This window comes from Sesamum indicum, linkage group LG3, assembly GCF_026168435.1.
Source record: "Sesamum indicum cultivar Baizhima isolate 11 linkage group LG3, ASM2616843v1, whole genome shotgun sequence".
Lineage (NCBI taxonomy): Eukaryota > Viridiplantae > Streptophyta > Magnoliopsida > Lamiales > Pedaliaceae > Sesamum > Sesamum indicum.
The window spans coordinates 25,384,835-25,398,613 of record NC_142659.1 but is presented as its reverse complement, the minus strand read 5'-3'; the positions used below and the strand labels follow the sequence as shown (position 1 = coordinate 25,398,613).

General features: G+C 33.1%; 1 protein-coding gene across 7 annotated transcripts; it reads left to right on the top strand.

The window, feature by feature from the left end:
• The first annotated feature begins 4,689 nt into the window (after positions 1-4,689).
• On the top strand, positions 4,690-12,640 carry LOC105158752 (Far-red impaired responsive (FAR1) family protein). 7 transcript variants are annotated; one of them, XR_016064787.1, is made up of 5 exons: positions 4,691-4,880; positions 5,700-6,182; positions 8,371-8,587; positions 11,562-11,660; positions 11,816-12,640. XR_016064787.1 is itself a non-coding variant. In XM_020692823.2 (4 exons), the coding sequence occupies exons 2-3, from the start codon at positions 5,703-5,705 to the stop codon at positions 8,584-8,586; spliced, it is 696 nt and encodes a 231-aa protein (XP_020548482.1). In that variant the 5' UTR covers positions 4,690-4,880; positions 5,700-5,702; the 3' UTR covers position 8,587; positions 9,005-12,640. The 7 variants fall into 7 exon arrangements, 5 of the variants coding, with proteins under 5 accessions (XP_020548482.1, XP_011073901.1, XP_088735010.1 ...); XM_020692823.2 differs by having other exon boundaries at positions 4,690-4,880; positions 9,005-12,640; XR_016064786.1 differs by having other exon boundaries at positions 8,371-11,660.
• The last annotated feature ends 1,139 nt before the right edge of the window (positions 12,641-13,779 follow it).

The window sequence follows — 13,779 nt, the reverse complement described above, 5'->3', positions numbered from 1 at the left end:
CACTAAATAATGAAATTAAATTAAATTAAACAAATAAGCGTTTGAAATGTAAAATGTTGTTGGTGGGGTGGGGGGGCGGTCACACCCTCTTCAAATAGTGTTGGGGACAGCATAGACACACGCAAGGGTATTTTGGTCCTAAGGAAAGTTTTCATTCTATAATTGCATCATAATTATAAATAATAATTACATTTATGCCCCTCATACATTATCTTTTTACACAAATCATTCCTTCCTTTTGAAAATTTACAGAAATCACCCCTAACAGCATTTAAAATTCAAAAAATGTCCCATTGACTAAGTCAACTTTTAAAATAATTTTTTCAGAATGGAAATGCTCTTAGGGTGTTTCTATAATTATCAAAAAGTAGAAGGAGTGTTAAAGTTATTTTCTTTAAGATGAGTAATATGACTTCATATATTTTTTTATTATTTATCTAGTTTTTAATTTAAATATAAATTATTATATTAACTTTTTTTTTATTGAATCTCTATCTAAAATTGCACCTTTTAATAATTAAAGTATTTAAATTATTTAATTAATATATAAATTATTCCTCAGTAAAATTATTAAAATTAAAAGATTATTTACCCTCTATTTTTATTCGTAACTAAACTTAATAAAATTAAAATTAATTTATGTATTTTATATAAAATCATATTTGATGTGTATGGCCTAAAAGCACTTGGCCCAATAAGAGATTTACAGCCCAACTAGGGCTCATCAGCCCATGACGAGGACGACCCACGGGAAGATTGCCAAGCTCGACCCAAAAAGGAACCCAGTACACGACTTTACCAGACCACAGGCCTGCCTTCCAAACTCAGCCTAGGAGAAATAAGGCGCCCGCAAGACTCTGAACTCCTCACAGAATATGAGTATTCATGTCAAAGGAGTTATCTTCCAACCAAAAACGTGTTGATCAAGCTAGAGATAAGAGGAAATCATGGCTTATCCACAATTTTCACGCCTTTTTTCTTGAAGATACAAGTAAAGTGTAGAGCCCAGTTCGTCTCTTCCCTTGTCTTGCCTGGCGCCACTCACCTCACCCCTCCATCTCCGACCACCGTGCCGTGCGCCTCTTCCTCCCCAATCTCGTCCGCCATCTGTCTCTATCTGTACATATATATATATATATATATATATATAACTTTTATATAAATTATATTATATAATTATATATTTAACTTTTATAATTTTATATAATTCTGTAAATAAATTTAACTAGTTATATGTTGCATTTTAATCAGTGACAGTCAATGATATTGTGTATAAAAGTTAATATTGCATCTTAACCAAAAAGTCAATATAAACAAATTCATATAATAAAATATACTTAATATTGCATTTTTAGCAAAAAAAAAAAAAAAACTAATTATGAACACTTCCAGACAAAAAAAATCAGAATTTATTTTGGAAAAAAATAAATTAATCCATATCTCAATCCCAAATTATTGTCTAAAGTAAATATTATATTAGTTATATCCATTATTCGAGTAATACATAAAATTGTACCACTTAAAATAATCAATTTTAACTCAATCCCAATACATATCTCAAACCTATCCTATCACACATATATTAGTATTTAATCTCTATATATATACTAAACAATAAAATATGTATAAAAATGTGTGGTTTTATGGATATTTATAGTTTTGATTAATTTTATTTCACATTATAAACATATTTATTTATCCTAATATTTTTATTAAATAAAATAAACAACATACAATTAGTCTCAGACTATTTTATCCTACATTTAATCTCGCATTATTTTATATCCCATTCAATATAATAAACGAGGCCAAATATACACAGCAAAAATTTTAGTAAAATGTAAGAGTTATTTATATTTTTTTAAATTTATTGCACAGGCATAGTGCGTGTCACGTTCTAATAGTGTACAATAATGAATGGCTAATATTTGTGAAATGATAAATGGGCACAAAATAACTGCTAAATAAAAAGGGTATTTTACGCGAATAAGACATATAAAAAAGTAAATTACCTGTTTTCTAAAAGCTCCGATGAGGGAGGATTTGAACTTTCTTCTTATTTAAAGGGATTTCATATCTATTAAAATTAAAATAAAAAATAAATTATATTATTCGATATTAGATATTGTACATGGGATAGACACAACAAAAAGGAATCATAATATTTATAAGGATGAGACCATTTTTTAGTGATGAAGGAATCAATGCTTTAGTAGTGATAGAAAGAATAAACACAACGTGAATTTAAGCCATTGGGTTGTACCCACTTTTAGGAGTATATTTTTAGGCAGCAAATGATGGCATATTTATCCATATTCTTATACAAAAAAGAAAAATATTAAAAGGGGATTGGGATACATGAATAAATTTCAGGCTAAATTCTTATTTATTTTTCTCTTTTTTTTTTAAATTAGATAAAAAAATTTCTATGTGATTTGATAATAAGTAAAAAACTGTACGTGTGAATGGTGCGTTTTGGGGACAGTTTTGGGGTCTTGTATGATTTTTTTCTTTTATGATTAAAATGCCTCTAATATGACTGTTGGAAAATAACACTAGCCCACTATGATGAACAATGCGACACGGATACTATATGATATGAACACCGGTCACACAAAAAATATAAACAAATTAGGACATGACACGACACTGACACGACCACACAAAAAATTTGAAAAAATTAGGAAACTTACACCGCTAGAAATATATATTTATTATATATATTCTCAATTTCTCATAAAATTAAAATTTGCAATATGAAAAATATCAAGATAAAATATAAAATAATCATGTCGTATATCTACGCTTTTAACCAAATGTGGTTTCAAAAGTATACATAATCAACTTATTTTAAAAATTACGCAATAAATTTTTTTTAATATTTAAATTAGTTAAGTCATTATGACCATCTATCTAATTTTTAATAATTTCATCCTAGAACTTTTAGTTTGAGAGGAATGAATTAGTTCTCTTTCTTTTTATTAACCCCTATGCCTACATAATGTGTCGGACACGCCTATTTATTATTATTATTTTATATTTTCGGACATGCACATGTCGTGTCCAACACGTGTTCTATATGTATTCATGTCCAACACTATATTGAATAATTTTTTAAAGTCCCATTGCATTATAACTAGCCCAACAACATATTCAGGAGATCAAATGGAGCAAGAAGCTTTGGGAAGGCCCTTAGGAACCTTTCCCCCAACTAGGGCTTAATTAGGACAGGGCCTAAGAGGAAAACCAGTGACTCAGGAATCTAGGGGGTCGAACGCCACCCTATCCACCAAAAGAGCACTTGTCCAGGTGGCTAAAAGCTACTCAATCGGAAAGTGATATGGATGTCCAAGTGGTCAGATCCTTGGAAGAGCGGGACTCTTATTTCGCTAGGATCCCTCAGCCAAGATGAACTCCTTTGAATCTTTTCAACCAATACTAGGATTTTGAGGAGGCCTATGTCTCCTAACCATTAGTAATTCCTCCACAACTCCCTGGGAGGCGAGCTGTAGTCAAAGAAGGAGTTGTTATCAGAGAGGGGGTTGTAATCTTTTATACTTTAAGATCATATTTACTTTGTTTGATTAGTTTGTATAAGCCAAATAGTATAGAATAGTTTGTTGTTTACTTTGAGAGAGTGAAGCATGATATAATAGCTTGAGTTCGATATTATTTACTGTAGAAGCTCCGTAACTCATCCCACCAACTTTGTTGGGTTGAATTATCACGATAATAATGGTTATTGGACAATGACTTGAAATGTCTTTTATGTCCCCAATTATTCACTTGCATTTACCTTCACAAATTATATTGGTAATTTTAATTCGGTTATTTTTTTGTTGGTGATTTTATTTTAGGTGGTTTTTAATATAGCAATATTTAGTAATAGTGAATAATTTTTGTTTGTAATTTTAGTAATATTTCTACATATTTATTTAGTAATAGTGAATAATTTATATTTGCAATTTTATTTTAATAATGTAGTTTATAAAATTATACGTAATTTGTTACCCATTATTTATGTTTTAATTTACTAATTTTACTAATTTATCTATGCTATGGGGAATTTTCAAATTGACTTAAAAACAGAAGAGCGACAACAAAGTTATTTAGCCTTTAATACAAATTTATCATATCAAGTAAACATTTTATTAATTTTTAACTTTAAAACATAACAGACCAAAGTAAATAATCCCAAATTTTATAATTATTTATTTAATTAAATATAGTCACATCACCCATTTAATAGAAGTAAACGAATTAAGAAGTATACGATTATAGGGGGAAAAATATTATTTTAGTTCGCTAAATATTCTTAATTGTAATTTTAGTCCGATAACTATGTCCATTTTTGTTTAGGTCCAGTAACTTATGAAATTGCTTACTTTTAGTCATCTGACAAATTTTCAGATAATTTTACCCCTATGAGTGCATATGGACTGAAACTGCCTTTTAAAAGTTGCATAGAGGTAAAATTATCTGAAAATCTACTAGAGGACTAAAAGTAAGTACTTTCGTAAATTACTGGACCTAAATAAAAATAGATATAATTATCGAACTAAAATTAAAATTAGGCATACTTAACGAACTAAAATAATATTTTTCCCCAATTATAGGTATACTTCAAAAGTGGAAAAAATAATTAACCCCCTTTTTTTACTCAACAATTTTGTTCCAACCGGACTCCAACACAATTTGTGACCTAATTAGAGATTTTTGTCAATTAGGAATTGGCACCAAATATTATATTACCGAGTGCCCATTTCTCTTCTTCTTTTCCGGATTGATTGATCAGGAAGAAGAAGAAATAAACTAGAAGAGTCGCACAGAAACATCCTGAATTCGGGGAGAGGCATTGCGGAGGCATTTCAGCGTAATCAGTAAGTAGTACAAACCCTGTGTTCTCACCTCTCCTTCTCGTTATTTTGTTTGTGTTTATTTATGTGCGCATTTTACTACATGAAATTTCATTTCAGAAGCCAATTAATTAATCCGGGTTTCTCTATTATGCCGGGAAATGCAGTTTTTTCACGTTTTTCCTGGTGATGTTGGGTGCAGAATTTGGTTATTTATGGAATTTCATGAAACTAGAGGATTCTACGGATGTAGTTGCTGGTGAAGTCCTAGAAGCGTAGGAACTATCAAATGGTTGATGCCTTTAGAGTAAACAATTTAGCTGTGTTGGAAACTCCGTGTGTAATTCAAAATACATGCTTGTACATATGAAGACTTAAAGTATTTCATGTGGGTGCTTTGGCTCCTAATTTCAGATTTTTGTCCGATGGTCTTCTATGGCGAGTTTCTAAGAGTTGGGATTAAAGTTTATAAATCTCTAAGAGCTTGTAATTTTTGGGTGAAATTGTTGCTTCCTATTGTGCCCCGCATAGTTTTGTTCTTTTCTGTTGAACTATGAACTATGTAATGCCGGCTGTTTCTCTGGAGAAATATTGTGTCGTTAGTCTATTACTCTTTTTTATTTCAGTTTCCAAATTCCTCATGGTGCTAGGAAAGCTTAAACTTGAAAGGCCTAGGCAATACTTTCTTATGAGGTGAAGATTATGTTGGAGTTTCTTTTATGACTATTGTTGTATGTTAGTGGGATCTACTTGAGGGAAGTTTTACGTAGAATTTAAGTTTCAAAATGGTGGTTGAACACAGTATGTGCACTTTTTGTGACTTTTTCTGTTTTTAAATCTCAGTGCATGACAAAATGTCATGACTGGGCTGATGTAATGCAACATTTTCTTCCAGTGGATGTTGAAGATAGATTGGATGGTGGTGGTAAGGAGATGATAGAAGCATCTGTAATGGCGGACTTGACGTCATGTGAAGTTGACAGAAAAGGAGAACCCTATGAAGGTATGATATTCGAGACGGAAGCTGCTGCTAGAGCTTACTATGAAGAATATGCTGGCCGGGCAGGTTTCTTGACCCGTGTTTTATCATCTCGTAAGTCAGAACGTGATGGGTCATTAATATCACGTGGGCTAGGATGTAGAAACATTCTTCATGTTCAAAAGTCAGGTAGTCTTTCCAATGAAACCAGAGAAAAACGGAGAGATGGTTGTACTGCAATGCTCCTAGTAAAGAAAGAGAGTGCTGGGAGGTGGATTGTTCGGAAGTTTGTGAGAGACCATAATCATCCTTTGGTAGTTTCGTTGCCTAAGAGACGCCCTACATTTGTAAGTACCGAGTGGTGTGTAACTGTGTATTCCCTGATCACTCATGCCTCTTCACTAGTTCTTTATTTCTCAGTCCCCTAGCTGACATTCTGCCTCCAGTTGGTTCTATGGTTTGTTTCAAGAAATTGAACTTGTTGCAATATCTCCTGTCAATACCTCAACTTCTTTGTCCTTATGTGGGTTCATCAACTGTTGGATGTTTAATGGCCCGCTAACATGCTCATCGAAAATATTTTTTTTCTTTTACTTTTTGTTCCTGAAAAAATGATTGAGAAATTGTCAAAGCTTGTTTTATTAACGACAATAATAGCTATTAACCAACTGCTGTTTGTGAGAGGTTGAGAAGTAGCTGAAAAAAAAAAAAAAAGAAAATGAACATGCTGGGGAACTAAAAGAAAAATAAACTTGTGTGAAATGAACACAAAGTTCTAAGGTGAAAATTAGAAGGCAAATTGCAATACTGATTAAGAACTAAAAAAATTTATCCTCGTGTAATCTTTTGTGATGTAAATTTTGGTATATGAATCAATTTCAAATGTGTGCATGCGCTTGTATCTGATGAGTATGACAATTAATTCGATGTAAATAATTTATCTCTCTTTCTAAAGAAATTTCCTTTGCAATTATAACAACGATCAAGTATTTTTATTTCTGAAATGAGTTTAAAGAATGGCTTGATTTGGTAGGCTGGTAGCTATTTAGAACTTGCCGTAATTTTGTTTCAGAAGTTACAGTTTAGGATATTATTGTTTTTCCGTAGTGTCTTAACTAGAATAATGTTCTCCAACTTGTTTATAGGAGAATTCTTAAGATCTATTTTTATTGGTGTCATATCTTTCTTCAGTAAAATATTGTATCTTTACGAGGTTTACCCGTTTTGTTGTAAGGTTTTAGCTAATTCATGCATGGGTAACGGATGTTTCCTTGAGATTGTCCAAACTCAGGTTTGATATGTTTTTTACCAATACTGGAAAAATGAAAAGATACTAAGATTAAATCGGGACGGATAGAAAAAGATCTTGTCCTAGTCTTTCCTCATAGTAAAGGAAAATGAAAATGCACGTCAAAAGGTTATACAGTCTGATAATATTGTTCAGGATCTGCATGAAGCTTGTATGATTGGATAGAGATAATAAACAGAAAAGTATCTATAGCTTCTATAGTTTCTGCTTTCTAGTTAGGATTTGGATGAAAATTTTATAATTATGTAAGTTGAGATAGATAATAATTTTTATGTGATAATAATGTGATACTTGTCCTTTAACGCTATTTGTTGTGATACTAAAGGGTTCACTTGAACTGAATTTTGACATGACGAGTCAGTATTGCACTATGAATATGCAGGCTCCAGACTTCATTTAATAGCCGGTCCTCTTTCTATCTGAATGTTGTGTGTGTGTATTCTTTGAGAATCCCCATTCCCCTTTTCTACTTGATACTATGATGGGAACTTCCACAAAGCTCCAAGTTTGGGGTGCGCGAAATACTGACCTTCAGATGATAAATGAAGTGGGTTGCAGAAATTACGGTATTTCACTGCCAGAAGCCGAATGTTTCATATTATCTGAATTTGAGAATTAATGAAAAAATAGTTCAAACTTCTCAAATAACAGTTGTCAGTGAACATAGACATGGAGACTGTTGTTTACAAGGATTGGGGAAAAAGTTCAACCCAAAAACTTCAGAGAAATGAAGTACAATCTTTTCTTGGTCAGCAAAGTCCTATAATCACTTAATATTCCTGGCCTTTCTGAAAATGAAGTTTCTGCACTTTGAAGTATGTAGATGCAATTTTAAAGGATTTGTAATATATGTAAGATACTTCATAACATCATACCTTATGGAACACTTGTCTTTGGTGATTGTCCTTGAACCCTTTTTTGACTTTCTCTCTCTTTGGTTAGTTTTCTGTTGTATTTCTTGTATTTTAAACAAGATTATATGTGAGTAAAGTTGATGAGTCATGTGTGCTAAATTACTTTCTGCGAGAATTTGAGTTCTAATATCTGCCAATTCAGTGCCATTTCTTTATGCCATTTGCTTAAGTTTAAGGTACAACAGTATCATTGACATGTGCAATTTCTTATCTGGTGTGCATTGCTTACTAGGCTCAGGGAAGAAGTGCTTCCTTTGTTTGTTGCCAGTTTGATACCACTAATGATTTGATCAAATTGTGTAATTTTTATAGGACGAGAAAGATAAAAGGATTCAAGAATTAACTGCAGAACTCCGGGTAAAGAAACGTCTAAGTTCAGCATATCGTGAACAGCTACTTATTCTCATGAAGGATGTTGAAAACCATAATGATCATTTGACATCGAAAGTGCAAATTATCCGTAATAATCTAAAGGAACTTGAAGCAAGAAGGCAGGAGCTTTTGAACCACAATAAACCAAGCTCATAAGGTAAGTACCATGACACTGTCTCATGAATGGCCTCTGATGCTTCTTACTTTCTAATTTATGCTTAAAGTACTTGTTCCCTGAATATCGCTATGGTTATTCAATTAGTAGACTTAGTTTTGTCCCAGTTACCCATCTTTAACATGGTAGGAGCGTGGCAAGTTTCTATAGGTTCTTTACCAGATTGCACAGGAATTGCCTGATTGCTGAGTACTGTTTTGAGACAAAAGAGAAAATTTAAAAGTTTAGCCAGATAAATGATATCTAGAAGATGAATGGATAGGCTGCATGGAAATGGTGTCTCTCCATTTATTCTACTTTCTTTGGTTTATGCAAGAAGATGTATTTCTTGATGTGTGTATGTGGCTACGTGCATGTAATCTGGTGCACTGATGTGAGGAATTTGTAACTTGGTTTCAGATTGGATGCTACTCACTGATGTCATTACTAAAATTTATTTCCAATTTTATCTCATTTCTTTCCAAGAAGATTTGCTTGGCATGGCCAACAAGAGTAATGTTTGGTCTTGGGCAAGTATTTGAATCAGGAATGGGAAGTTCTTGGATTTTTAACTGTTACTGGACTTTAATCTTGGTTATCCTCCAACTCAAGTTGGTTTTGACAGCCTGTGCTTGGTGATGAAAAACGAGTCATGGGAGAGGCTTATGAAAGTGTTCAGGGACAGAATGATGGTGATAATTGTAATGTTTCTGGATGTTGGTAACTCTGCTGCTATGGGTGGTTGGACAAATGAGCCGATAATTCACGGATGAGAATAAATTGTTCTGTAGAGCTTGTTTTACTTTTCCAGTCCCCTATGGCTTGTGTATAATCTCGGTGATGACAGATTGAGATGTTTTAAAATGCCTTCTGAGTTATGAGCTGCTATTCGTTCCACTAATGTCTGCTAAAGTTGTAATGATAGTGAAATAATTGCTATATGCATTCCCTGGAATAGAAGTTTGATGAGTGAATTCGAAGGATGAAATTTGATGAAAAGAATGCCATGTTAAGTATTAGTTAAGTAGTTTCATGTACAGTTTATTTCTACAGTATTAGTTAAGTTATTAAAGTGAGTTTATTAATTTATAATTAAGGAAGCTCTTTCTATAAGGTGTTGAGAGTAAATGAGCTGATTGTTATATTCCATTCATCCACTAACGTAAGGGGAAAGCCACCATAGGGCATAGAGAGTTTCTCTTCTGGACATTGAACTGAGAGTTTCTCTTCTGGACAATGAACTGAGAGTTTCTCTTCTGGACATTGAACTCCATGTTTAGGTTAACCCAAAAAAGATTTCTTGGGTGAATTTGGTGATTCTTTTGAGTATTTGAGTACAGCATGAATACAATTCTTATTTTTACCCTCAATTAGGAGAAGTGGACTGCGCTTGTATAATAGAGAACAAGTTGAGTTCCTACCCTCTCAATTTACTTGTTTGCTAAATAACCATCATTGCTTCGTCTACTGCAACTGCCCTTGCTGCTGCCACCTCCACTTGTAATGAACCATAATGCACCTCCTGTTCTACTCCAAGTGTCACCGACTACACCCTTTTTGGTAACAACCAGAAATGCCTCCGACTGTTGCTCTATTTTGGAGCCATATACTCTGAGGGAGAGAAGAGAAGAAAGTTGTTAGAACTATCCAACCAACTAGTTTGACATCAATATAAATCACAATATCTTAAATAAGTTAGAAATTAGTGATAATTATATTTACACACCTTGACCTATGGTTTGTTAACACAAACCACCCCCTGCCTTTTGGATAATTGCACATACACCCATCATAAATGTCAAGATCATTTACACAAGCCACGCTTTTTATTTTGAAAAATTACACACACACCTCCCAAAAATGTCAATATCATTACACAAACTATCCTTGCTTTTTGGCCGTTTGGAGTGGTTTATGTAATTATAGAAAAGAGAGGTTGGTTTCTGATCATTGGTCACATTGTGTAAATGTTATTATCCCTGGAAATTATATCACAACTAGACGTACCAGAACTACCACTACCACATGATAGTATTGTACATTCCCACAAGTGAAAATCCAATGCTCTATGGACCATGGTATTAAGTTTGGTATTCCTCTTGCTTTGTCAAAATGTTTAAGCCAAATTGCAAAGAAACCCTGCATGCAATTATAAACTAATTCGAAGTTTCTCCTGCAATTTGTGTGAGACACTTCACTGATTGGGACATGGGCTGCATCCACAATCTGGTGCCTCTATTACAATGCTAGTCTAGTATTTCAGGTCTGTTTTAGTACCTATTACATATGATGGCTTTACTCTGGGTATATCACAAATGATGCCCCAAGCGCAATACACCATATCAGAAAAAGTATGTGGTATTTGTTCTTGTTTTTCGAAATGTTTACCTCAGACTGTTAGAACTAATTGCACTGATTTATAGCACATGTAGATGTTTTTCCAATAACCATATGGAGATCTACTACAAAAAGTTAAAGAAATAATGTGAAACGAGGCCTGTTCTGCCATCATCTCTGGAATTCAAGTCTACTGCTAGACACAAAACTTACTTTAGATGACCAATCAATAGTCAGTTTTAAGAAGGCTGGTGCTTGTAGTGGTGATGACGGTTATGGGAGTTAAAATGTGCTGTTGGTTGCTGTAGTTGAGATGGAATGGCAGTAGTCAATGCCTTAACAAAGAAGAGACGTGGAAAGTGCTTGTTCGATGGTGATTGAAGGGGAGATTCAGTGTGCTGTTGTTATGTAGTTTGATCAGAATGTTGTGACTACATTCCATATCATTATATATGCAACAAAAAGGAACATATAATTGTGAGTACTGGCCAGGACAAGATGGGAGAAGATAATCTTCAAAGGATAACCCTTGTGAAGGCATCCCCATATGTTGCAAAGGAGCCTCATAAGAAGTAACTTGTTATTTACTTTTTCAAATTATATTGTACTGTAGAAACATCTGTGTTTATTGGCTTGACAGATTGTAGCTGCACTCACAAGGCCTTTGAAGGCACTTGATCCGCTGACCTAATGGGAACAGCTAGCCAGAGATGTAGCCCTTGAGAAATTAGTTTCTTCTGTGAGCTTAATCTTTATAGCTGGATCATTGTGCATGAAAATCTACATACAAACTTTTTATGACTTTTTAGTCATAATAACTTAATGAAGTGTTTAACCAAACTCTACTACATCAATATGAACCGATCTGTAACCGAGTGTAGTTCATGTGTGCAGGAATGCAGGTGCAAAACACCTGAAAGAACTTCTTATTCGAAGCTGCTGAACAACCCAAAGGAGTTGAGGAGTGGACGTTGTAATAGAAAGCTTAAGTAGAAGGTCAAAATCAGGGTTGGCCTTGGTTTCTTTTCTTAAGCAGTCGAGCATTTGAACTGAGAAATATTTGAACTAATTGCATTATATCTCTGCTATGAAATAGAAGATAGATGGAGGTACTTCTCTTGTTCAGAACTCTTGGAGCTGGTTTCTTGTTTATTGATATCTGATAGGCTTGAAAATGCAACAAGATAATTGAGCGGGCTTCTGAGCATGTTCTTCAGACTCTAAGCAAACTGAAATCATACTGTGTGAAGATGAGATCAAGTGACATGATTTCTAGAGCTGCTGTTAGTTGCCATAGTTATAAGTTTTCTGCACAGAAATGGCTGCGGAGAGATTGTGCCTGAACACATTTCATGCCATTCGGTGGATGAGATCAAAGTCTGAAATAATTTCTGGAGCAGCTATTAGTTCCAATAATTTACATATCCCGAACAGCAAGGCTACAGAGATTGTGTCCTGAACAACAAGGCTACAACTACAGAAGACCTCTTTTTCCAGCATATCCTACATAGTATGGCTTGACCTTTAAATAATGTGTTGTTCATTAAATTTAAGTTGATGCCATTATCTGCCTCCTGGTTTTTGGAGAATTTGCAATTCATCAAGCAGGAAATTATGTACATAATATATGTTGTGGCATAGAGGGCTATGCCTATATACATTGTAGAAGTTGTAGAGCAGCTTTGTATTCTTTTATGTGGTATGTTCATCTTCATACAATCCACGAGACTTCAGACTTTTACTTTGTCCAGCTTCACTTTCATTCTCAACTATTAGCTTTTTAAACAAAACATAATTGTTTATATGTATTTTCAGTAAACATATTTTTGTCATCATTCTTGATTGTTACATTTTTTATATGTACTTACATATACAATTTTTTTAATCAATAACTTAATAAACTAATAATATATTTTTTTCATAATACATTGATTTAGCATTACCAACAGTTTTAAGTAAATAAAAGCACAATGATCAGTTTCGTTCAAATATAGAAGTATATTGGTTTGACATCATTAAGAGCAAAAAATATAATCTTATCAACTAATTCAAATATATTTTATTTCCCCCCGAATTTATACAAAATTGAAAACATACATTTTCGATTGAAAACTGAATCAGGGCTGGAAACAATGTCAGACATGGGTTAAGATTTTTCCCTGTTTTAAGTATTGGAATTGTTATATTTGAGATATAAATTAACCTCTGGAGGATGCAAGTTCACATATTTGTTACTTAGCAAACCCTTGGTGGTACATGGATGGAACTTCTGTGGGTGTGGGTGGAGGAAAGTTTTTAATCTTTAACCTTACTGTCTGATACTAACCAGGACCTTTATTTTTTGACTGAATCAATTTAGTAGCTTTTTAGTGTGTCAAATATGATGATTTTGGACACATTTACTTACTAGGAAAAAATGTAGGGTAATTCACAATGACGTCTGTTGAGGTTTGACATAATTACGAAAATCTTCTCATTATTCGAAAAATTATCAATATCCCTTAATTTTAACGGCCATCTAACAAATAGTCCAATCCGTTAGGTTTTCATCAATTTTTGTGGTGAACTAACCAAAATGCCCTTACGGATTAAAAGTATAATTTTATTTATTTTATTAATTTTTTTGAATTTTTTATGGACTAAGTGGATAATTTTTTTTATAATTTTTAGAATTTTTCATCCACCCTGATTAATTTTTAATTTTTTTAAAAAAAATACTGTAAGGGCAAAGTTGATAATTTCATACCTTCATCCAAGGATTATATAATTTCATCAAATATCAAGGGGGTATTTGTAATTTTTCAAACAACAAAGAAATAATCATAATTATATTAAATCTCAGAGAAAATCATTTTAGA